This window comes from Brassica rapa, chromosome A05 (assembly GCF_000309985.2).
Source record: "Brassica rapa cultivar Chiifu-401-42 chromosome A05, CAAS_Brap_v3.01, whole genome shotgun sequence".
NCBI lineage: Eukaryota > Viridiplantae > Streptophyta > Magnoliopsida > Brassicales > Brassicaceae > Brassica > Brassica rapa.
The window spans coordinates 11,502,065-11,527,311 of NC_024799.2; the positions used below are offsets into that span (position 1 = coordinate 11,502,065).

Genomic DNA, 25,247 nt, shown 5'->3' on the forward strand with positions numbered 1-25,247 from the left:
ATGAGTGTTGCGGAGTTGGTTCGACAGCCCGGTCGTGACCATCTTCCCTATCTCACTGAGTATCCACATGGACATGGTCAAACATGGTAATTAAACTTTTATTTTTTTTCCTTAAAATTTGATTGATTATTAATAATTTGTTCTTTTTATTAGGTTCAACCGATCCGGGAACGGGATCAGCGCATGGATCAACCGTATGATGTACTCTGCCCTCGACAAGGGACATCCGACTTTCACTCACTTCCCCGTCGAGAAGCAGCATCTGTGGTTTCGTCAGTTTGCGGTAAGTATTCAAATTTTTTACTTATATTTTTTATTATTAAAACTATTTTTGTGATTATTAAACTATTTTCTATATTTATTAAACATTTTAAATATTTTAAAAACTATTTTTTTAATTATTAAACTATTTTTTATTTATTAAAACTTTTTTTTTGTAATTATTAAACTATTTTCTATATTTATTAAACTATTTTTTATTTATTAAAACTATTTTTGTAATTATTAAACTATTTATATTTTTGTGCTTAAAAACTATTTTTAAACTATTTCAGCAAGAATTCAACTGGAATTCCGATGATACGCTCTCTATCTATAACCATTTTGTCCATAAAGTTATGGACAACTATGGGAAGCAGATGTACGAGTGGAAGAAGAAGTGGGAAGTAAACAAGGTAGTTTTTAATTTATTAACAATTTTTAATTTATTAAACTATTTTTTAAATTATTAAACTTTTTTTTTTTAAATTAAAAGGTCCCAAAGTCGATGAACGACACGGTATGGAAGGAGTTGTGTGAGCATTGGGATAAGGAAGAGACGAAAGAAACTTCTTCCACCAACTCCAACAACCGCAGGAGCGACCGTAAAGGGAAGGGCATCTACAAGCATAACTTGGGTGCCCAATCTATTGCCACTCTCGCGGATCGCATGGTAAGTTCAACCGCTTTTTCTTTAATTATTTAAGTTTCAGAATTTTATTTTTTATGCATTTTTTCAAATTTCTAATGTTTGTTTAATTTATTTTTTTTTCAAGGCGGAAGAAAATGAGGGCGAGCCGGTTGATGATCTCGCCCTAATGAAAAGGGCGTATACCAACAAGAAGACCGGTCAGATTGATGATGGTCTTGTGAGGGACGTGGTCGACCTGGTCCAAACTCAGGTGTACGACGAAGTGTCTCAGCTTCAAACCGATGATGACGATTCGACGGCTTCGACCAACTTGTCCCGGGTTCGAATCAACGAAATCGTTGAATCGGTAAGTTTTTTTTTTAAAAGTTCAATTTATTTATTTCTTGATTTTTATTTTATCATCAATTTATATTATCTAAATTTGGTTTTTTATATTTCAGTCGGTTCCAAAGAAGAAGGGACGTATGGTCGGTTTGGGTCGTCGCTCCCGGTCGGCTGCTCCTTCTTCTGCACCACCGCCATATGTTGATCCGGAAGTTCTTACGGCTCAGCTGAAGGACAAGGATGATCGGATATCTGCGTTGGAGACCCAGATGGCAGCTCAACAGGCGGGCTATGAGACCCAGAAGAGGCTCAACGAGCAGATGATGGAGATGATGAAGAGGATGTACCCGAACGAGGTGTTCCCGAACATCCAAGACCCGTAGTTTTTTTTTTTTTTACCAAAAACTCTGAATGTTTTATTTAACTTTGAATATTATCTACTATGTTTTATTTAATGTTTTATTCAATTTTAATTTTAATTTTAAATTTTTAAATTTAAATTTAAAAAATTTAAATTTTTTAAAAAAAATAAATTTTTTCGAAATTCCGAGGAATGGAGTTCCTCGAAAATTCCGAGGAACTTTCTTCCCTCGGAAAATTCCGAGGAACATATTTCCCTCGGAATTTTCCGAGGGAATGGAGTTCCTCGGAAAATTCCGAGGGAGTTTTGTCCCTCGGAATTTTCCGAGGAACATATGTTCCTCGGAATTTTCCGATAAACATTCCGAGGAATGTTTTGTCGAAACTTCCGAGGATTGGACCATCGGAATTCCATCGGTATATTCCGAGGAACCTTCCGACGAACATATGTTTCTCGGAGTTTCCTCGGAATTTTGTTTCCTCGGAATTCCGTCGGAAATTTCCGACGGAATTCCGAGGAAGTATGAATTTCCGAGAAGATATTTCCGAGGACTTTTTTCGTCGGTATGTCGTCGGAATAGCGTTATTCCGACGACATACCGACGATTTTTTCCCTCAGTATCCCGATGTTTTCTTGTAGTGATTTTTTATTATTATATGAATGAATAATTTTACAATTCTTAACCCGGTATTTATATGAGCCTCAAAACCAGATTTCCTTTTCCCTATAATTAAAAATACATACTTATCTAGAAAAAAAATTTTCTAAACAGAAAATGCATACACCCAACGAATACTGGGCATTTACTGGTGCACAGAGATTTAAGACACTCCATGGTGCAACAATTGATGATATTGTTTAGAAATAGAACATCTTATAAAAAGAAACCATTTATAAACCAAAAAAAATTACAACTATCTTGCCTAACCAAACAATTTGAAGAGGAAAAATATTTTGGATGATACATTTTCAATACTGTTCATATATTTGGTTTAGTCTATGCATAACCATCAAAGGAAATTCATGCACAACATTTCATAAAATCAGGCTTCAAACACTTTTAGTGATACAAAACAAAATTGGGCATTTAAAAAAGTTACGAGGCTCCTTCTATGCTTTCCTTCACATTTTTCCAGTTCAGCTGGCTTCAAAGAAAACTTTAGATGCATTTGTTCAGATTTCTCTGGTTAAGCTAACTTCAAAGAAATCTACACTTATATCCTATTTTTTACATTATGGGCAACCGTAAAACATTTCTAACCGTTATCAGACCAAATACAAATTCTCTTGAAAAATCATAAATGATTAAACACCATACACCAGATTTTTACCTAATTTAAGCCACTTAAGTATACTTTCGTCATCCTAGTTCTTTAAGTACAAAAATCTAAGGTTCTGAATGATGATGTGCGGGACAACTGTGGAACAAGTGCAGTACGGTTGTAATATTAACAAAAATATATAAATACATAAATATATATATATAATTTTTGTTACTATTTATGGCGATGTGGTGCAGAGCTGTTTGTCACCGAAGCCTAAATATATTTGACTTTATAGTGTATACTCTGTACATCCAAAGACATACCATTGCGAGTCCCAAAGATAGTTTGTTTAGTTTCTTTTTTGCCTCTTCAACTTTCTTCTTTCTTCTTGGGTCTTTTCACCCTACTTCCCTCTCCGTACCCTTTCTTTATCATCATGAACATTTTCCACCGCTTCGTCACATCTCAAAAGTTACATAAATATATATTATATACACGCACACACCCATATATATACGTACTCAAACTAACATCCCTATCTCCTCTCTCTCTAGCACAAACCCATCAACCATAGTTACGGTGTCTTTCTTCTTCTTTGTCTTCTCTCCTCGAAGTCATGTCTAATCCAGCTTGTTCTAATCTCTTCAACAATGGATTTGACAATACAAACTTCAACTATTCCACTTCTCTCTCTTACATTTACAACTCTCAAAATAGCTTCTATCACCCTGATACCACAAACCCTAATTACATGTCTCCTACTACCACTACCTCCACTTTCCCTAACTCACCACCGCTCAGAGAAGCTCTTCCCCTTCTTAGCTTAAGTCCCATAAGGCACCAAGAACAACATGGTCAACCCTGTTTCTTGAACACAGATAACACTACCTCTTCAAACTTTCATGATGTAACCGTGGATCTTCATCTAGGGTTACCAAACTACGGGGATGGTGGGAGCTATATTGCTCCTGAGGCAACCACCGAGGAGCAAGATCAAGATCATGACCAAGAAGTGGAGGTCACAGTCGAGTCCCACCTTCATGATGATGATGATCATCATGAAGATTTATACAGAGGTCATCACTATTGGATCCCTACTCCTGCTCAGATTTTGATTGGTCCTACACAGTTTTCTTGTCCTCTTTGCTTCAAGACATTCAACAGATACAACAACATGCAGGTACTACTATTCCATTGATTTAAGAATCAAATAGTAACTCATTTCAAGATTTGACTTCGTGTTATTGAAAATAGATTTTAATTAGTCCGTAGACTTTTTGGTAGGTCTAATATACAAACTCGTTATTGATTTATGGATATTTAGGTGTATATCTAAACACATACTATGCCGTGATGTTTTTAGTAACTCGAGAACAATTAACTCTTTTACAAATTTGATTGTAGACGTCAAATCGATTTCAGGGTGTTGAATGATGGTGGCTATGTAAAGATCAACTTACCAAATAAGTCAGAAGATCTTCTTTAACCAACAGTCTTTTTGTCAGACTGGATTTATATAACCCTGAAACATGCTTAGTCCACCTCCATCTTTATTGTCTCTCTTGATTTTTGTAAACTCATAAAACCCAATAAAATATGAGATATAAATATGAAACGATAAAGAGGAGTTAATGTCTAGCAGATTATTTGTGCCTATAGACTTTGTTTTGTTTAAATCAAAAAATATATTTTATTTTGTTTTATAGATATATACCCCTGTTCGAAACTACGCTAGGCGCTAGTCGGGCGGTGACTCCGGGCCTAGCGAGTTATCGAAAAATCGGAGATTAATCGGGGTATACGCGGGGACTAGTTTTTATTATTATTATATTTATAATAATATTTAAATTAAATATATAATATAAATATATTAGAATGTAATAGTTTTTTGTATATTATTGAAGTTTTAATTTATTGGTTTAACAAAAGTTATTGTTAATGTCATATTTTTATTACAATAATGTTTATATATGTGTCAGTATATGTACATACGTCCAAAGACGTTGTGGTCTATTGGTGTTTGATGTTGTCAACCTCTTATGAGGTACAGGGATCGATCCACCAACAGGGTGTTTTTAATTAATTTTTTTTTAAAAAAAAACACCTATGAAACAAAGTCCCACATCGGTTAAACATAAGGAGGGGTGATGCTAAAGACGCCTATAAATACTCATTTAGAGTTGCCATCATTATAACTTGCAATTGGGTTTCCATAAACCTGCTGTAGGCCCAATAGTTCAATTTTTTTTGAGTTTTAAGCGTTTAAGACTGGTAATATTACGCGGTCAACGCGGATAATACGCGGTCAAAGCGTGTTAACGCGGTCCAGCGCCTAGTGTGACCGATCAGGTCATAATCGCGGCGGTTGGACTCCGAGCAACGCCTAAGCGGCCGCCTAGGCGGCTAGGCGGCCGCGTTTTCGAACAGGGATATATACTAGTAAGAGAGTAATACTACCCAAAAGGCCAAAAGATAGACAAACAGCTAATAATTATGTGGGACTAGTTATTTCATGCCAAAAGCAAACTTTAACATGAAATAAAGAGGACTGTATATGTACATAACTTTACATATAGTGTTTTTCACATTTATGATTGATGAAATACCTCACAACAATAGTATTTATCCTAAACTTAAAAAGATTTAAACCAATACTTTCTAATACTGATGATGACTCATTTATGATTGGTGACATAAAAACGTTTTCATTATAGATGCACATGTGGGGACACGGTTCACAATACAGAAAGGGACCAGAGTCACTTAGAGGAACACAACCAACAGGAATGCTAAGACTACCATGTTTCTGCTGTGCGCCAGGCTGCAAGAACAACATTGACCACCCACGAGCCAAGCCTCTCAAGGACTTTCGAACCCTCCAAACACATTACAAACGCAAACACGGATCTAGACCTTTTGCTTGTCGCAGGTGTGGCAAAGCCTTTGCAGTGAAAGGAGATTGGAGAACGCATGAGAAGAATTGCGGTAAACTTTGGTATTGCTCATGTGGCTCGGATTTTAAACACAAGAGGTCTCTTAAGGACCACGTCAAGGCTTTTGGGAATGGTCATGCTCCTTGTGGGATTGATAGCTTTGGGGGAGATCATGAGGACTACTACGAGGCTGCTTCTGATATCGAGCAACAAGATGATTGCAACAACAATGAGTGTTAATGTTATTTCGTGTGTTCTGTTTTGTTCCCTCATGCATTAAATTTTTATGCATGTGTCGTTTCGTTTTGGCCATGTTATATGTAACATTATGCGCATTTGTCCCACCTAACCTTGGTATGTTGTGTTGCTTTTTTACTAATTTTTCTTAAAATTATTTTAATTCTGGGCCAAAGTCTAATTTATGACACCCACGAAATCTAAGATTGAGTCCATGATGCAAATAGATATTTGGAAATATTTAAATATTTTATCAATTATTTTAAATCTAGATAATAATATTTTAGGGTTTTAGAGATTTATGGTTCTTATATATAGCCATTTATAGTATTCAGTTTAAGATTTGACTAATAAAATTTAGAGTTTTCTCTTTATTTCTTATTTTCAGTAGATCTATAGAGATCTCGACAAATTTAAGAAAACATTGATCTTATGCATTTGAAGACTAAATAAAATCATTGGGTTATCGTGTTCTATCTTTGAACTTATGTAATATTTTATATTTTGTGAATTTGACTAATTTTTCGTGAGAATTCTTCTCCCTTAGTTGTAATAAATTTGATTAATTTTTTATGTTATTGTGTTTTGCTATTGAAGTTGTATGTCAAGTAATTTTGGCAAGATAATATTGTGGAAAAATGAACATATTTACCAAAATTTTTTATTAATATCTCTTCAAATTTACAAAAAAAAGTCACAACTAAAGGAGTACACATGCAAAACACAAAACATACCACAAACAAAACTATTATAGAACATTCATCTACAAAGACAAGTTTAAATTCCATTTGATATGGAAGAAGACTCCGTCAGAAGACTTCCTAAAAGACTACTTTAAAGTCTTCTGAAAGAAGTCTAACTGGAAGTCTTCTAGCGCATTATATTTTAGAAGATTTCCAAGAAGACTTTCCATAAGTCTTCCAAAAGTCTAATCCAGATCTGAAAAACATGTATATCAAACTCAAATCTGAAAAACCTGCATATCATATCAAAAAACGTTCAAATGGCTTAAAAATAGAGAAAACGAGTGGAAAATTAGATAGATATATTTTTATTGAACACACAAAGTACATATCCAAGTGGAAGATGAGAACCATCTGATTAAAAACCTATAACAAAAAGATAGATTAGTGAGAAAAACATGAGCCAAAAATGAAAAATTCATATAAAGTTTAGTGTTTTCAAGTCAAAGAGATTAGAATGGGTTTGGAGTGTTTTAGTTTGGGAAAAAGGTATGAACTTTATGCAACAGGAGGTTACCAAATGAATAAAAATCAGACATAAAAACTTACTAAAACGCTCAGATCTATTATGAAAGGGAGACAAGGGAGAAGACTCCGTCAGAAGACTTCCTGGAAGTCGTCTGGAAGACTTCCTGGAAGTCGTCTGGAAGACTTCTTGGAAGTCGTCAGGAAGACTTCCTAGAAGTCGTCTGGAAGTCTTCTAGCCCAGAAGTCTTCCAGATCTGAAAAACTTGTATTTCTAGATTTGAGAAAACCTGCATATCAAAAAACGTTCAAATGGGTTAAAAACAAAGAACATGAGTGGAAGATTAGATAGATCTACCTTTATAGAACACTCAAAAATACATATCTAAAATTAATAGATCTACCTTTAAAGAAGAGGAAGATGAGAACCATGTGATGAAAAACCTGCATAAACAAGATAAATTAGTGAGAAAGTGTTGCAGGCTGGGATTCAGACTACACGGATGGCTTGACTGAGGTTTGGTTTTGGTTCGGCTTGGACAGATCGGACGGACGGACAGATGGAAGATCGGCTAGACGGCTGCGGTGGAGGAATGGCACGGCCAGTTTATACCTGAAACAAGGATGAACCTTTTTATGAGTTTTATTATTTCTATATGAAGAACATAAAATAAACTATCTAAGAAATGATAAACTGAAGCAAATATGATTCTTATGGATTTTCTTTTAAGATTCAAAACTAAATGATATGCAAAAATGAAAACAATTCAAATAAGAAGGATAGAAAGATGGATGATGGGATCTTTGTTGCTGGACGTGTGTCTCTCTCAACAAGCATCAGTGGATGGAGAATGGACTGAGGATGGAATCCGGCTTGCTTGATATGAATCTCTTCCAAGCTGGATCGATGGATGGAATGGATAGATGGATATAGATTGACTTTCTCAATCAATGGACGAGCAGATGGTCTTGAATCACACAAGGCTCCCTGGACGTGGCTTCTTTAGGACTTAGTGAATCACACACAAAGAACTAGAGAAATAACAACAAAGAATACACAACTTTGTTTAAAAGAAAACGATTTCTTATTACTTTAAAAATGATCAAGGGGTCTTACAATGAACTATGACCTGAGCTTATATAGGCTCGACCTGGTCTCAACTACAACGTTCTAATACTCTAGAAAAGGAAAGAAAATACAAGAAAATAAAGCTGATGGTCTTTGTCTTCAATAGACTAGCCGTTAGGCTGATTTGTAGCTTTGGAAGGTCTGATCTTGTATCTTGATATCTTGGTTTTGTATCCACGAAATAAGGGTCTCTGGTTGCTGAATAAACTCACATTGAACTTGGTATCTTCTGGTTCAAATGGAAAGAGACGTTGGTCCTTAACTCCTCCAAGCAAGAATGAATCCGAAAAACGCAAGTTACCCGAAATGAAGGTCTTCTTATTCCCATGCTTTCTGGTGTATGGTAAAATCATGTAAGGCTCTTCTGGATCGTGGGATGTGTCCTCTGGATGTCTTGGATCGTGTGGAAGTTTCCTTGGTTGAGTAATCTTGGTTTGGAGATTGTTGACCGAATTGATTTTACAATCTTTCCATACTTGGCTTCTTATAACCGGTTCTGGGAAAATGGTTATATCTTCAACTTCACTGGGCCTTTTCTCCTGATTCTTGGCTTGTTGGATCCACAAAAGATCCCTCTTGAGATCCATAATTTATTTTGGCCCGGGCCGCTTCTTGGTTTGGCTTAGTTTCTCTTTTAAGGGCCGATACTCGCACACGGATGGGCTGGGAAACCTCCAACTTGTAAAATTCATAACTTCTTCCTCCGTGAAGCGTTTCTTGTAATTCCACGCTGCAGTGATGAATGGTTGAGCTGGTCTTCTTGTAAAATTGGTTTCATGCCAAAATTCCTTCTGGTGGTTGAGATGCACTTCTTTGAATGACCCTTGGTCGCGGGTAGCTCTATTGAGGCAGTTGTTGCTTATCTGGCTGAGCTTCGGTTCAGGTACGGTTTCTGTGCCCGCAACATTCCCTCCCCCTTGAAAAGGTTTCGACCTCGAAACTGTATAACCTGCACCAAGGTAGAGCAAGTCAGCTTTCATTCTCTTTTGGGAGTCTAAGGTCATACCTTGGTTGGATTTTGATTTAGTGATGCATGGTGCATCTGGTGGTTCTTCTTTGAACAGATAGGATAGGATAATCCCTCTGGTCCGGCCTGGTATGAACTTAGCCTTGGAAATATCTCCAGAATTTTCAGCTTTTGTTCCTGTCATAAACTCAACTTCTTTGGCAAAAGACAAGTGTGTTATGGCAGTCATGGAATTTTCAACATATAAATCGGTTTGATGAGTTCCAATTTCAGTAGATGAAAAATTTTCTTGCTTCTTCTCTAAGTGGGATCTAAGACAAGGATTATGTTCCACATAATTTTCTAAGCACCCTAGTCTTTCTTCAAACTTATCAGGGCATAATAAATCAGTATGCATAATATCCAAATCATTGATTATCGAACAAGGGATAGTTGCACTTACCTGATTTGGAAGCTTGATTGGTGCATCCAATGGCACGGCCTGTCTGTTTGGTGACTGGTCTGGGGGTTCTTCCTGAAGTAAGATGCTACTGGTCGTAGTGCCATCTTTTCCAGAGAGGTGTTTAAGCAAAGATGGCTCCTTTGGTGGTGCCTTGTCATCTCTCTTTAAAATCACCTTCTTTTGCTTCATAGGTCCTTTTCTAAATGATGTACCTGTGTCACACCTTTTGGGACTAGACAAGCATGTCATGGTAGCCTTGGAAGAATCATAAACAGAGCACACTAATTTATTTAAACTATTTTGTACCTCCTCATGTGCTTGGACCGAAACATCTACTAGTTTCAATGGATTTCTAGTGGCTGGTTTAAGTCCTTCTTGTGGGTCTGGTTCAGGGATGATTTCTTATTGTTTTAACCTTGAAACCACGTCCTCCTGGTCCTTATTTAGACCTGCATAATCAGCCTTTGGGCAAGACAAATGCATTATACCAGAAGTAGGAAATTTACATACTAAGTGAGATATAACTTCACTAGTTGAATCCAAGTTAACTTCTAGTGAATTAGAAGTCACTACTAGCCTAGTTGGACAGGTTACAGCAAAGTGGCCTTTCTCATGACACCTATAGCAAATGAATTCTACTGGTTTTGAAGATTTAGAAGACTTACTTGGTTTCTTCTTCTCATGGAACTTAGGCAATGGCTTTGTACTTAGCTCTCGAGTTTTGGCTTGTGGAGTTGGAACTCCTTGCACGCCACTGACCCTTGCTGATGTTGTATGCTAGGTTGCTCCCTTGATGATGAGTGTAGACTCCTTGTGTAGCTTTAGGTCGTGAGCATTTTTGAGCTTAGCCTTTCGATTTGGCCTTTTTGCCAATATCAGCCGCCTTGGTTCAAGATTAGTATAGACCCGTATCTGATTCAACAGCTCATCTCCAGCTCCTTTCACATATTCTTCATACAAGAGTTCTTTCATTTCTTGCCAAGTAGCTTCTGGTTCATCATAGGCAAGTCGCCAATAAGCATCTTGTTCCCACTTTCTAAAGGCATCTTCAGTGAGAGTGTCTTCGGCAATGGCTGTCTTATCCTCTTCATTGACTTGATTAGAATCAAACCAATGTTCCATATCTTTCTCCCAGCACAAGTATGCTTCTGGTCCTTGATGATGACCTGCAAAGATGACGTAACCAGGTTGATCATCATTTCTTCCAGCCTCACTTAAGGCCTCTTCTTCTTCAGCAATGTCTTGTTGAGAGTCTGGCTTTCCTCCATAGTTTTCCTCAGAGTTTCCTACACTGGTTTGTAAGCCAGTTTCGTCTTGGTACTCATCCTCCTGGTCAGAGTAAGGTACTTCACACCAGGGTATGCCTTCAGCATGAGACTCGTCTCCAACTTCTTCTTTAACAGATTGGAAACTTGCTTCTCCTCCATCAACATCTTCATAGACTTCTTCCGTTTTAGAGAAATTTTCCTCATGCTCATTTGCCTCTTCTAAACTGATTTCAGAATCAGCTTCCTCTTGCCATGAGCCTTCCTGGTCAGTTTCAGGATCATCACGTTCTGTCTCTTCTCCTTGGCATTCATCTCCTTTATTGAAACTGATATTTGATTCAGTTTCTCCCTCATACTCTCCTTGGTAGCTGGTATCTCCATGTGAGTAATCAGGTGGCTCTGGTTCAGGATATGCTTCAGCAGGGTCGTCTCCATACTCTGACATAGAGTAGTTATCATCAGAACATGACCCATCACAGCCATCCTCTTCATTGGACCAAGCTTGGTCGGTTTCATCAAGATCGGAGCCTTGGCTTGATTCATAAGAACTCTCTTCCTCAAAGTAATCTGTCATGGCGTCTCCTCTTATTGGTACCTTTCAAAAACAGAGAATAAGAGTATCAAGTCGTGGCTTAACAAAAGAAAAAAAAGAAGAATAAGAAACAAATGAAAAAAATGGAAACTTAGTATATATTTTTTTTTTTTGAAAGTTTTGAAACAAATGGAAAATTAACTCCTAATTTTTTTTTTTTTAACTTTATCAAGCAAATCTCGAAATCTATAAAATAAAACAAGGGAAATAAATATTTATTTTGGTTTTCAATTTAAAAGAAACAAAACAAGAAAAAAAAAGATTTTATGCTTGATGCAAATAAACCGAAAAAGGAAACTGGAGCTAGACAACTTAATGCAAACAAGGGACAGATTTTTTTGAGTTTTCTAATTGAATCAAACAAGATAATGAGCTATCCTTTTCGTGCCTATCTCTGGTTTTAAAATAGCAGTAAGGCTGAGTGATAGATTCAGTAAGGCTACATCGCTTACAAGCTATGGCAGAGGATATATTTCTTGCTGCTAGACATGCTCCCACTGATAAAGCTCCTTGGAAAAGTTTCCAAAGGAAGAGTTTCAGTTTTGGTGATACCTGTAGTTTCCAAATACTTAGTTGACAATCAAGGGGGACTGTAGAAAAGGTGATGTCGCATTGAGATCGTTCTTTGCTGTCCAATATCCAGAGCTTGTTGAGTACTCCCCAGACTTGGTACCTAACTATATTAATCTGTCCGCTGCTCTCAGCTTACTTGGTTTTATCATGAGAATATTCTCTTCTTCCTGAGGGATACATCTTTGAATTGCATCTTTGTTCCAGTCTGAACCATCTTGAAAATGGAGGCTCGAGACTTTGAGATCGATTTGTCTCTCACGTATTAGTTCCATAGGTCATTCCTTCTCAGACATACTTAGCCATGGCTCTGTGCAATAGTTTATCATGAACCATTCCCAACTGCCCATCCCGAGTTACACAAAATGAGGTCTTTCCCAATTAAAATACTCTTCCAGCCGTGTGACTCAACACTTCTGTGGGAGACTTGAAATTGTTTTGGATCATTGCGATATTTTCCGAGGAGGACACGACTGAGAAGGCATGCTGGGTTGTGAATAATTCTCCAAGCTGAGCTTAGCCAAGAAGGTGTCATTGAAACTCTGAAAATCTCGGAAACCCAAGACTCCAAGCGATTTCGGTTGGGTCATTTTTGAGCAAAAGACCCAGGCCATCTTTCTACTTCCGCTTCTTCCATCCCACCACAATCGTGTAACCGCTGAGTGGATTCGCTTACAATAGAGAGACCGGCAGCTTAAAGCATGTCATTCCAGAAGACGAAATAAGCTGTCAGATGCTTTGGAGCATGACCATCTTCCCCGCTGTAGATAATCATTTATTTGACCATCCTTTCGCTTTGATCTTAATTCTAGCTACTATTGAAGTAAACATATCTCTTTTACGTCCTTCAAAATATTCGGGTAAGCCTAAGTGCATCCCGGTTCCGTCTTCCTTTTGAATTTGGAGACCGTCCTTCACACGGTCTTTGGGCGATGTAGGGGCTTTCTGTGAAAAGGTTATAGAAGACTTTTCAGCGTTGATGAACTGTCCAGATGCAGATTCATTCAGAGACAAGATCGATTTCATAGCTGAAGCGTTCCCTTTGTTGGTTTTAAACTTTTAATGAAAAACATTGTGTCATCCGCAAAGAGAAAATGATTGACTCGATGACTCCCTCACGCCACTCAAATTCGAGCCATATTACCGGATTTTTGAGCTATGTTACACAAACCCGAGAGCACTTCACCGCATAGTATAAATATGTATGGTGATAGTGGGTTTTCTTGTCGGACAACCCTACTCGGTTTAACTCTTCCTCTAGGAAAGCCATTTTAATAAGGAAGGTATAGGTAACAGTCAAGACACATTCCATTATCCACATAATCCATCTATGGTGGAATTTGAGTCTCTCAAAAACCAGTTTAATAAACTCCCATTCAAACGTATCATAGGCTTTGCTCATATCTGTCTTAACTCAATTGATCATCTTTTACGTGTTTTAGAGGGTTGAAGGAAGCGTAAAACCTCATGCGTGATTAGAACCTTATCCGAGATTGCTCTTCACGGCACAAAAGCAGACTGAGTTTCGGAAATAATGTTTGGAAGAAGCAAAACCGTAATTATATCAAGTTTTATAAACTTAGAACCGTACATAAATTTAAAAGTATAAGACCCTATTATGAAGAGTGGGGAATCAACAATATATGTTTATTCCTCAACAGTCATGATATTTATACGTTTACAAACTATAGAGGGGAAAATACACACTAGATGTCTGAAAAATTCTGTTAAGGTTTTCAGCTGGCACATTATTTACATGTTAGATACAGGAAGATACAAGTTAGACTTAACTTTTACGCACTTCTAAACGTCAATTAAGCTATACTACAAAATTGATTGACCTAACAAGTAACAACTGCACATATTTGTGAAGTTTTGTGGTGAATTTTAAGCCAAAAAAAAAATATGTGGAAGAGACGCAAGTTTATTCACATGCAGTGTAATATAGACTCAATATAGTTAAATTTGTTGGCAAAAAAGAGAGTTATATTTTTTCAGCAATATAAGAGAATAAAACAAAGGGAACATAAATCTTAATTATAAAAGGAATTACAGGTTTGAGAAATTAGTCAAAAGGGTTAGCTTTTAAACAAAATTTGGGCACGTATCCATCTTGTTTCAGTGCCCATAAAACACTAACCCTTGAGGACTTGATTAACCGCCGTCTACAAATTCATCATCTTCGCCGTCAAAAGTGATAAAAATTCTAAAGCCTCTGCTAATCAAGAAGACTCCAGCCGATTCTAAACTACTTGGTAAACAAGAAAATAATATCTATCATTCAGAACCATACCTTGCCTCGCAAGAGAGACAGAAAATAACCTTTTATTCATTCCACATTGTGAAGACACCTCCTGGATTTGACCCCTGACCATGCTCTCCATTAGTCCATCGTTCACACCCTGTGGCTCCACCTAAAGGAGGCATATCGTAATCAACTTTAACCGTGGGAAACTCTTCCTCGGCCGATGTTCCTACTGTGGAGGTTGACCCAATACCAATCCCGTTGTTTCCATAAACCGCTGGAGTGTTGTTATTATCAGAGACAAATCCGTGAAGCAAACCAGGATTGCTCTGAAGATAAGCATTGTAGAGTTGCGAGTTGTGACTAGAAGACTGCAAGTAATTGTTGGTTTGTTGTTGGTGAAGATGAAGCTGCGTCTGGATGTAACTGTAGGAATCATGAACGTTAGTATTATACTGTGAGACATCGTTGTTGTTCTGTAGGGTAAGTAGAGGCTGGTGATGAAGATGCTCAAAAGGTTGTTGAATGCTTAGTGGGTAAGGTTGAAGCTGAAGCCCAGAGCTAGAGCCGCTCGCTGCACCATACTGATGGAAATTTGAGCTGAGGGCTATCATTTCCTCACGTTTTCTTGATGATTCTAGAGCTTGAGCTTCTTTCAGCCGTTTAGCTGCACCACCTCCTATAGGAAGTGTGTTGCTCTCTAGGATAGCTTTTACATCGTAGCGGTTAATCTCAAAATTCGTAACCGCGTTTAGACCTCGAAACTTTATTGCAGCTATGTCGTATGCTTCTGCTGCTTCTTCCTCTGTGGCTGACCAAGGCAAATGAGAATATAAGCATGACAATCTATTTACGTGAGTAGTTTATTCACATCTTCGATAAAATATACTTATTATAGAAATCAATTATCTTTTTGCAATATTAAACTTATCTCTAGGTCTACTGATCGCCAAACAATTTGAGTTGTATAGTGCGGTTCATAGGCTAAAGTATAATTTCCTCAATAGTTTTAGAAGGTGTTGTAAACAGATAAGTACTGAAATAAGAGTTTTAAATAAATATTTTTATATTAATATGAATATATATATATACAATATAGGATAAAACAGAATGTACTTACTGAAAGTTCCCAAGTAGAGATCTTTGTTTCCAGCAACTCGGCCAATCCTTGCTTGCCATCTTCCATGTTGATGATGCCTTGTTACTCCTCGATACATCGATGCACCACGCGAGAATCCGCTACTTTTCCTAAAATGATTAAGAAGTTCTTTGATTAGAAAACTACCATACTAATATACTATATATCTATGCAACGAATACGTTCAAATCTAATGAAAAAGGGTTAAGACAACCTTCTAATAGCAGCCACAAACTCTTGTCTCGTCATATTTTTCATCTCCTCAACTTCCTTCTCATAGTTAGTAATCTAAAATATGTGAAAACGTAGGAAATTATAACGATATTATCAATCATTACTACCGTTTAGAAGCTTTGAAATATATAACCATGACAATTTGAAATAACTTACCGGAAAGTTGGTAGTAGTAGAGGGGCCCCAATATTTGAGTGCAGCTAAATCATATGCTCTTGCTGCTTTCTCTTCTTTGTCATACCCACCTGAATGTAATTATACCTCTATTAAAAAAATTCTTAAATTCTTAAATCAAAGTATATATAATGGAGACCAATAAAACAATATTAATGTATACTCACCTAAGTAGACTGTAGAGATTTCGAAGAAGTCCAAGATTCAAGCATCAAAACCATAAGAATGATGAGGAACATAATTAAATAGCGTATCTATAGTCCAAATTAAATATTTTTGCAGAGATGGGACCAAAAGAGGAAACGAATTAAGCAATTAAGAAATTAATAAAATACATGACTACACTTACCTTGTCTTCCTTTCCTTGATTGTCCTTCTCTTCTACAACTATTATCCCAAAGATGAGCTTCATATCTACCGGTCCATCTATGTCTATAATACCAAGAATAAAAATAAAATATTTATATACATTTCGTTACTAAACTTTAAGATAAAAAGTAAACAATACTTTAAGACTTGATATCATTAAGACCTTGTAACACCACGATAGATAGAGGTTCGTTGTCCAAAAGTTTCCACGGGCCGTCTCGGTGCAGCTTCAACGGTGGTTCCTCCACTTATGTTAGTAGTGCTACTACTATTATCCGCGCTGGTCTCACCAGGCGAGGCTTTAACGGCCGCCGCTGCAGCAGCGGCGTCTCCGGCACTTCCCATTGAAAGGGTGAGAGATTGCAAATTGTGGGCACTCTCTTGAAGCTCATAGTTATTAGGAGTGTTAGAGGCACAAGTGACAACCGTAGGTAACAGACTATTTGTTTGGAAGTAGTAATCTGAGTCATTGGTTTGATGAATGTCGTTGTACGGTACGAGGTCGGCTTGATGATTGTCCGACTTGCTAACTCCTAAGAAATCAGCCACTTTTGGAATCTCTCCTCCTTCTCCGCCTCCACCGTGTGGATTGATCATATTCCATTCTGAGAAAGCATACAATGCTTTTGTGAAAGCAATTAAAAACAAGAATCTGAAAAACGCATGATATAAACATTTCCGTTTTTAAACATGTGCTAGTACATTCGACTAGATTGCGATTTAAAAATAGTTACTATATTGTTAATGAGTGTAGAATTTGGACCCTCGTAACAGATATATGATAAATGAAACGATTTCAAATATACATGAACATATGTACGTGTGGGCGCATATACCTTGGTTTTCAAAAGGGTTGTCCATATTGTCGTTGACCAAGCCGAGATTGAATTGAGAGGTTTGTGAGGAGTGGATGAGAGGAGGCAAAGAAGAATGGGTTGGTGATAGAGGAAAGGCAAGCCAGTTGTTAGAATTCATTATATTTCCTTCCTATGAAAATCAAATCTTAAATCACTTTGATAAAATCTGGAATAAGGGGACATAAATTGATTAGAGACGTATCATAAGATAAAGAGAGAGAGAGAGATTTAAGCTACTTTAGTGAATAGAAATGTTATGATGAAGAGAGTTACCTATCAAGGATAGACGGGAAGAGATCTTGTTTTGCTCTCTATGTAAGGCTGCAACACAGTCGCAAACTTGTACTTTCTCTCTCTAAACACACACTCTCTATCTCTATCCCTATCTCTATCTCTCCGATAACTTGAGGGGTTTAAACAAAGTAGACGAAGATATTTGTAAAACTCTTAAAAATAGAAGGAGTACTTTTTCGGAAGCTAAACAGGTTTTGAAGTTAAACCTATTACATTAAATGCTCGCTTTAAATTGTTTTCGAAACCTCAACAAAGGATTGCCGCAATTTTATTATCAACCATTAAAATTATGCAAGAATAAGTGTAAATATATAATATAGAGTTTTTATCTGATTGTTATGCACAGCCACATTATATATCAAAATAATAACTTACTCATAAATATATATATATCTTTTTTTTTTTTGAACGAATCTCATAAGTATATATATCTTAGATAGAAATATACTCCCTCCATTTTTTATTATAAGTCGTTTTAGAGAAACCTTTTTGTTCCAAATTATATGTCATTTTCGGTTTTCCAATGTAAAATTTATTAATAATTAATGTTGTATGACCAATGGTAATATATCTTCTATTTTTTTATTAGTTAAATTGTGGTTAGGTAAATAATTAATGATGTTTTTGTTTAGAAAATATAAGAAATTAATGGTTTTCTTAATGTATGTGTATAGCTGTAAAACGACTTATATTAAAAACGGAGGGAGTAGTAGATATATATTAAATAGACAACCACATGTTATCATATCACAATAATAGAATGAAATGAGACGATAGAAAAGTGACTAAATTAATACGAATGTTACACTTCACATGTTTGATCATGTATCTGGGATATGATACTGCGATAGATTTGGGACACGAGTGTCGCGAATAAGACAAATCTACGCTTCCAAGTGGAAAAAATCCAAACCCTAAAAGCAAACAAAATCAAAATCACTTAATATTTTAAAACCAAAAATTTACCCCACTTGGATTATCGGAACTCACGTTCCTCGTTTGTCGCGATTAATGACTCCCCAAAGCCCAGCATTCCCACACTCTGCGAATCATCTCCCACTCTCTTACCATTGACCATTCTCTCTCACTGCATACACATGTACTTACATATCCTTAAACATGTGTAAGCACAGGGCTACGTATTCGTATACGTTTACGTGTACATACATGCAATCACATTGAAATGACTCAAAGGTAATATACATACAATTGGATCGACCCTTTTAAACTATGCTATTATATTTGTAGATCCCCGAGTTTGCTATTCTGCATGTGTTCAAGGACATACAATGATACAATATTATATAAAGCACATAATTTAATAATACTTACTAAGAATATTTGGAAAGAGTGAAAGTCACTCTTCGTTGACGTTCATAATAATTTGAATATATGTAAGATGAAAATAATTCAAATAGCTTAGTACTAGTATTTAGAAGAGTAAAACTATTTTATTTATTTAGTTTTCACCTGTAAAAAGGATATTAGAAAATGAAAAAGAATTGGGGTGGGATTTTGTTTTGGTCTTCCCGAGTTTAAATCTGTTGACTGATTGATTGGACTTCGCACCCGTCAAAGAGAGATATTGTCTAGTATTTTAAGATTAAATAAAAATAACATAAAATTAAAATAACTAATTGTCGTATGCACACTAGAAGCTTGTATTGTGCTACTAGGACTCTACTATTTAGTAGCATGCCTTTGTGTCATCCATAACATAGTTCCTATTATTGTATGTGTAATTGATAAATTATAGTTTAATTTTTTTTTTCACTAGTTAAAATTTTATTGAGGTTTCAAACATACAAACGTAAAAAGAAAGGTCCACCAGCAACAAACCCACATCATAAACTAAAAAACAGAGGCCCAACATTAGTTTACCCTAACACACGGATCACAAACAAACGGTACCACCGATACTATAAAACGTGTTAAAATAAACATGAAAAGAGAGACACGTGTTGTTACAATCCTCCACCATCTTCACCGACAGAAAGTCATCACCGATCCAACCCAAACTGCTAACCACCAGAATCCTCCGGGAAACAAGACCACAGCCAACGAAGCCTTCCAACGACTATATTGGAAGTTTGGGACTCCATCAGCTACACCGTCTACGCTTGTGCTCGTCCATCGGAGAGTATCAATCACCGAGATCTCATCCAAAGCCAAGCCACCAAACACGAAGACACCCACACACGAGAAAGAAAACTCTTGCGTACACCTACAAACGATTGGATACGATAGCCGGCGACCAACACCGAAGAAGACGACACGGCCCCAGAGTCAAAAGCCAGTCATCCACCATAAGAAGGTGCGATACTGGAATGAACCCGGACATGCAAACTCAACAGAGCCAACGATGCCGGAAAGAGATCAACAGAGACACGGACAAACAAACTTACAAGATGAAACACAAAGCAAAAAAAAAAAAGAGGATGGTAACCGGCGGCAAAGCCACCGGCCACCGTGAGTCAACTGTTTTCTGAAACCTTTTTCTAGTGAGAAGTTGGAGCTCGTCTCTCTCTCACTACAAAATTAGAATATATCTCATTAAATTATAGTTTAATTTTATTTTAATACGTGTAATTAACAGGTTTTAGTATAATTTTATTAAGGCTCCAGATGTTTTAATCGGCTTCGCACCGTAGCGCAGTTAATAATAGCAAATTTTTTTACATATACCATATATTTATACATTTTTATAACTATTAAAACCGTACCGCAATTGTACTGCTTGTCCCGTACCGCTCAATCCGTTATTACCATTCAGAACCTTTTTTAACATAAGAGAGAATTAGTCAATATTTAACACTAAACAGTAGGGATGTGCGTTTTACGTGATACCCGAATCCGATTCGAACCCGAATGGATATCCAAAGATAACCGAACATGTGTATACTTAACCATATATTTCTAGTTTACCTCTTTTATTTTATTCTAAATATTTATATTGATGCTGTACATTGCTAAATTTATACTCCCTCTGTTTCATATTAAGTGTCATTGTAGAGAATTTTTTCGTTACAAAATAAGTGTCGTTTTCGACTTTCAATGCAAAATTTATTAGTTTTATTCAATAATTTATTTTTCTATTGGTTGAAATATTGTTCGGTGTATTGGTAATTGTGTTTTTATATTGGAAATGTACAAAATTAATTGTTTCCTTAATCCGTGTACACAAACACAAAATGACACTTAAAATGTAGACAAAATAATTTTCTATTCACTTAAAATGCATGTTATGATTCTTTTTCATGCATTACCAAAAATTACATTCAAATTCTCAAAACAAAAAAATAAATTAGTGTTTTTATATTTTCAAAAAAAAAATTCCAAACTATTAACGTTCAATCTATTATAAGAAACTTGAGTAATAAAAAATTGTTTTTTTCAAAATCTAAATATCTAAATCCGATCCAAAATAATGGAACCCGAACTAAAAATACTCGAATCCAACCCGATATCTAAAAATATCTGATTGAAGTCTATACTTCTATACCTAAGTACCCAGAAATCTAAAATCCCCAACCCAAACATGTATTAGAACACCCAAACCTACTGATCAGTATATTCCATTCCATTTGACAAGAAAAGAAAACGATTTCCCATGTGAAGACCACTTTAGTTTATTTAAAAAAAAACCACTATAGTATTCGTTTGTACTAATTTTAGTTTTCCTGCTCTACTTCATACTTCATCAATACTATTAAAAGTGAAAGAATTTTAATAAATCTACTTTAAAAAATTGTTTAGACCTTTTCATTAACTAATAATATTTTGGTCTTACTTTGATTTAGACCAACAATATATTATCTTAAATTTCTCAAACAATTATTTAGTCAAAGTTTTTATTTATTGGACTCATATCTTTTTGTAAACGAAAAGATTATACTGTATATATAGGACCACATAAATTTGGTTCACGAAAATATAATATCACGTACACTTTATTATACTCTTCTCTAAATATGTCTCATTAACTTCATAATTAAGATAAGTTTAAAAATTATATATTATGTTAATTTTATTTTATTGATAAATAACAATTTAGTATTTAAGATAAGTTTAAAATTATCAAAAACCCAACAAATCTTTTTTTTAATGCTCAACAAAAAACCTACTAATCTATAGTATTAAATTAGCCAAAAACCTCGCATATAAATCTTAAGTTTCACCAACTGAACAAATGTAACTTTTATAAAATGCACTAAAATATAGTGAAATGTTAGATTTGAGCATTTAGATCTTCGGGTCAAATATAAATTTGTTTCTTTCAGGTCCAAGTTCTTTGGGTGTTGGACATTTATATCCAACTAGGTATTTAAATTATTATTTTTTTGTTCAGATCGGTTCTTTTTAGTTCCAGGTCAGTTTGAGTCAATAATTCAAGTATCTGTAAAATTTACTATGTAATTTGGCTACGTAATGAGTCTAGCTCGGTTTGAGTATTTAGGACAAAAACATCTAAAGAATCCGAAAAGCCAAAAAAATCAAAACACGAAAATATCCAAAATCAAACAAATATTAGAAATAACTAAATATCTAAAAGACCAAAATCTTACCCGAGAACCAAAAATATCTAATATTTTAAATCTATTTTTAAATATTGAAATTTTACCCAAAACTTGAAACTATAACAGAAAACGCGAATCCAAATTTTACAATAATATTTTTATACTGAAAACATATATGAATTACTCAAATATACATAATATGAACAAAACATTCTGAGTACTTTGGGTACGTGGAATCCAACAGAGACTCGCAAGTCCAAAACAATCTAATAGGTACTTTTTCCTAATCCCGAACCTCAACTTGTATTTTGTATTTGTTTGGTTCGTTTATCATAATTGGGTAAAATTTTCATACTTAAGAAAGAGTTACATAAGAGCGTATATAAAAAATCTCGAATAAACTTATTCATAAGTTATATAATTTTAAATAAATTTTTGTATTTGATATAATACGACTTTATAACATAATAATACACAATATATTCAAAATACTATCTCATACCCAACTTCGTATATAACCCATAAAACCCGCGCTTTCGAAGCGCGGATCAAAATCTAGTAAGATAATTAAATTATTACATTTATGCATACATAAATTAATACATACCCCATTTAAATAGTATCAACACCAAAATAAAGGTCTAAATTAATACTTCCTCCGTTTCATAACAGATGATGTTTTATAAATTTTTTGTTGTTTCAAAATAGATGATGTTTTAATATTTTTATGTTATTTTTAATTTTATTGAAAACTGTGTAACCAATTAGATATTGTAGTCATTTATGTAATTGGCTGGATGATTTTTAAATTATATTTTTTAAACCATTTTTTAGAGAAAAATAAATTTATTAATCTTTGTACACTAAGAAATAATATCATGTATTTTGAAACGGAGAGAGTACATACAAATATATATATATACCAAATAAACAATGTAACTTAACATAAGCTCTGTTGGTTGTAGATTTAGTTTTCTATTCACACAAATACAGTATTTTATCAAACAGGTCTAAAGGTCTGCTCCATAGATTTTCTGTTGTTCTCATTTCTAAGATTGACGCTATACAATAAATTTATATAAATTAATAATATTGTAATTTTTTATTTTACCAATTTGTTAAATTATTAAATTATAAAAATTTCCTTTTAAAATTATACATATTTAAATGTAATAATGTTTAAGTTGCTGACAAAAAAAATGCATATATATTAAAGTATGTTTTATGTAAAAATATGAATATTATTTGATTTTACGGTATATGTATTGATTATATTTAATGAATAAAGATTTTCTATCGCTCTTATTCGATTATTTGGTCTATACAGTAAATGTTAATGCATTTTAAGTATAAAATAAAAAAAAAAATTATTTAGAAAAATTAAGAAAAGCTAATAATAAAGTTCAATATGAATAAAAAAAATTACAATATTGATTATATTTATATAAAATTTATTTTCATTATTCTTAATTTATATTTATATTGGGATCATATAATTTATATAAGGTTTTCAAAAATTTGTTATTTTATTATTTTATCAAATTGAATCATATTTTACACTAATCCAATTCCTTTTTTCTTATCTAAAAGTTATATTATTCTATATGTTTATCAAAGACAATAACATAAAGTTGATACGATTCATTTCATCAAGAAGCCAAACCAAGCTCTTGAGAAACAATCTAATCTAATTTGTTAGAAAAAAATGATTTGAAGTATACGACTACAATCAAAATAACTGATGAAATCAGAACAAAATTTGGTTAAATACACTATCAATACATTGATATCAGAATAATCTTGTTATACGCGTTTTAAACAATTGAAATGCATTCCAACGTTACAATGGGTTGTAGTCACATTCATTGCCTATACTAATCCTGTTTAGAACCCTTGAAATTTATTAATTATAACTAGATAATAACATGGACGCACGCGCGAGGTGAGTTTTTTATACTTATGTTTGTTCATTAAATAATTTTAACATTTGCAAAATTATATTTTTTTATCGATTATAAAATGACGAATACAAATGTTGGTCTCTTAAATGTATAATCATTGTTGAATAATTAACATATTACAGCTCATTTTATTTATTTTAAAACTTCATATACAGACAAAAAAATTAAGTTTTGCGGCTGACACAAATCATTAAACAAGATAGGAAATTGTAAAATAACGAAAGGAGATTAGGTTTTATTTTCTCAATTTGTTTACTATTGACTCTCCATAAGTAATTTCATTTTGTAACTCTATAAAATTGTGCTTTCGCTCTCGTTTTTGTTTCAATGATATGAATTTTGTTATTATTTTTTAACTTCTTATGTAAATTCTGTGAATTACTTAAGTCTAAATTTAAAAATACGGACATCTGTAAAAATTTGTTCCACTCCAGATACATATCTAAAAATCAAACTTTTGAAGAAATCACCGGCAAACTATATTCACAGGTTAGTATTCAAATCTAATATATCAAGTTGTTATGGAATATATGCAAACTCGAAATATAAATATTTGTCTAGTATATATTAACCAGTTCGGTCTAAAAATCATTTAATTTTGAAACAGCAAAATAAATTACTTTTTTTATTAACCTACTCTTTTGAGGTTAGTTATTTAAGAATATACCAATAAAAAATATAAAGTACTTTTCCATTCCATTATATGTAAACTAAGAAATTTTTGATTTATTAAATTATAAACTAAATAACTTATAATAAATAGTTCAAATATCTTATTCTTACTATTACAATAGCTAGATATGGTATTAGGAAGAAACAAATATTAAATGGAGGATCAAATCTATCATTCTTCGAACATACTCAAAAGGAGATGATTGGAATCTTGTCATGATATTCACTAAAAGCTCTCTAAGAATAAAAATCAAGACTGAATTATTTAATCTGAATGAAATAATATATATAAATATATATATATATATAGCGCTTACAATATTAAAAAGTCACATCAATTTGAAAAAGTATATTTCTAGGATTGTGAGGATCAAATAACATATCAGAAATCACATATTCAAAAAATAATTTGTATACATAAAATTATACGCATTAGAGTAATCACATAAATCAAAACCAATATATTTTGAGGGTTATTTATTTAATGCCATGTTTTTGGTAAATAAATAAAAATAATCATTTTATTTACTTTATATGGTATATAATTAAACTTTAGTGATATTGACACATATATATATAT

The 25,247-nt window shown here is 34.2% G+C and overlaps 5 protein-coding genes across 7 annotated transcripts; 2 read left to right on the top strand and 3 right to left on the bottom strand.

Annotated features, from left to right (window-relative positions):
• On the top strand, positions 1–3,444 carry LOC117134195. The gene is made up of 7 exons (XM_033292177.1): positions 1–86; positions 154–283; positions 555–674; positions 755–931; positions 1,035–1,256; positions 1,351–1,615; positions 1,816–3,444. The coding sequence occupies exons 1-7, from the start codon at positions 1–3 to the stop codon at positions 2,232–2,234; spliced, it is 1,419 nt and encodes a 472-aa protein (XP_033148068.1). The 3' UTR covers positions 2,235–3,444.
• LOC103868637 (zinc finger protein WIP5-like) lies at positions 3,439–7,376 on the top strand. Its single transcript, XM_009146718.2, has 2 exons — positions 3,439–4,040; positions 5,575–7,376. Exons 1-2 carry the CDS (start codon positions 3,477–3,479, stop codon positions 6,031–6,033), a joined length of 1,023 nt encoding a protein of 340 aa, XP_009144966.1. The 5' UTR covers positions 3,439–3,476; the 3' UTR covers positions 6,034–7,376.
• On the bottom strand, positions 4,957–10,084 carry LOC117134197. Its single transcript, XM_033292180.1, has 2 exons — positions 9,449–10,084; positions 4,957–9,316 (listed from the first exon to the last, which is right to left on the bottom strand). Exons 1-2 carry the CDS (start codon positions 10,023–10,025, stop codon positions 8,958–8,960), a joined length of 936 nt encoding a protein of 311 aa, XP_033148071.1. The 5' UTR covers positions 10,026–10,084; the 3' UTR covers positions 4,957–8,957.
• LOC117134196 lies at positions 6,666–14,501 on the bottom strand. Of its 2 annotated transcripts, none has more exons than XM_033292179.1 (2): positions 12,189–14,501; positions 6,666–11,639 (listed from the first exon to the last, which is right to left on the bottom strand). In XM_033292179.1, the coding sequence occupies exon 2, from the start codon at positions 11,616–11,618 to the stop codon at positions 10,554–10,556; it is 1,065 nt and encodes a 354-aa protein (XP_033148070.1). In that variant the 5' UTR covers positions 11,619–11,639; positions 12,189–14,501; the 3' UTR covers positions 6,666–10,553. The 2 variants fall into 2 exon arrangements, with proteins under 2 accessions (XP_033148070.1, XP_033148069.1); XM_033292178.1 differs by having other exon boundaries at positions 12,089–14,501.
• On the bottom strand, positions 11,751–25,247 carry LOC103868583 (AP2-like ethylene-responsive transcription factor PLT2). Of its 2 annotated transcripts, none has more exons than XM_009146671.2 (9): positions 17,497–25,247; positions 17,203–17,353; positions 16,530–16,971; positions 16,347–16,429; positions 16,165–16,173; positions 15,980–16,068; positions 15,804–15,877; positions 15,572–15,699; positions 11,751–15,262 (listed from the first exon to the last, which is right to left on the bottom strand). In XM_009146671.2, exons 2-9 carry the CDS (start codon positions 17,339–17,341, stop codon positions 14,532–14,534), a joined length of 1,695 nt encoding a protein of 564 aa, XP_009144919.1. In that variant the 5' UTR covers positions 17,342–17,353; positions 17,497–25,247; the 3' UTR covers positions 11,751–14,531. The 2 variants fall into 2 exon arrangements, with proteins under 2 accessions (XP_009144919.1, XP_009144920.1); XM_009146672.2 differs by having other exon boundaries at positions 17,203–17,389.

Excerpts from the sequence above, each read along its gene's own strand:
- LOC117134195 (XM_033292177.1), top strand. The coding sequence starts at position 1 with ATGAGTGTTGCGGAGTTGGTTCGACAGCCCGGTCGTGACCATCTTCCC. Across the intron at positions 87-153 it reads CATGGACATGGTCAAACATG|GTTCAACCGATCCGGGAACG; the intron begins GTAATTAAACTT and ends TCTTTTTATTAG. Across the intron at positions 932-1,034 it reads CCACTCTCGCGGATCGCATG|GCGGAAGAAAATGAGGGCGA; the intron begins GTAAGTTCAACC and ends TTTTTTTTCAAG.
- LOC103868637 (XM_009146718.2), top strand. The coding sequence starts at position 3,477 with ATGTCTAATCCAGCTTGTTCTAATCTCTTCAACAATGGATTTGACAAT. Across the intron at positions 4,041-5,574 it reads ACAGATACAACAACATGCAG|ATGCACATGTGGGGACACGG; the intron begins GTACTACTATTC and ends TTTTCATTATAG.
- LOC117134197 (XM_033292180.1), bottom strand. The coding sequence starts at position 10,025 with ATGACATGCTTGTCTAGTCCCAAAAGGTGTGACACAGGTACATCATTT. Across the intron at positions 9,317-9,448 it reads CATACCAGGCCGGACCAGAG|GTTATACAGTTTCGAGGTCG; the intron begins GGATTATCCTAT and ends ACCTTGGTGCAG.
- LOC117134196 (XM_033292179.1), bottom strand. The coding sequence starts at position 11,618 with ATGACAGATTACTTTGAGGAAGAGAGTTCTTATGAATCAAGCCAAGGC.
- LOC103868583 (XM_009146671.2), bottom strand. The coding sequence starts at position 17,341 with ATGAATTCTAACAACTGGCTTGCCTTTCCTCTATCACCAACCCATTCT. Across the intron at positions 16,430-16,529 it reads ATCTATCGTGGTGTTACAAG|ACATAGATGGACCGGTAGAT; the intron begins GTCTTAATGATA and ends TTGGTATTATAG. Across the intron at positions 15,878-15,979 it reads CTACTACTACCAACTTTCCG|ATTACTAACTATGAGAAGGA; the intron begins GTAAGTTATTTC and ends CACATATTTTAG.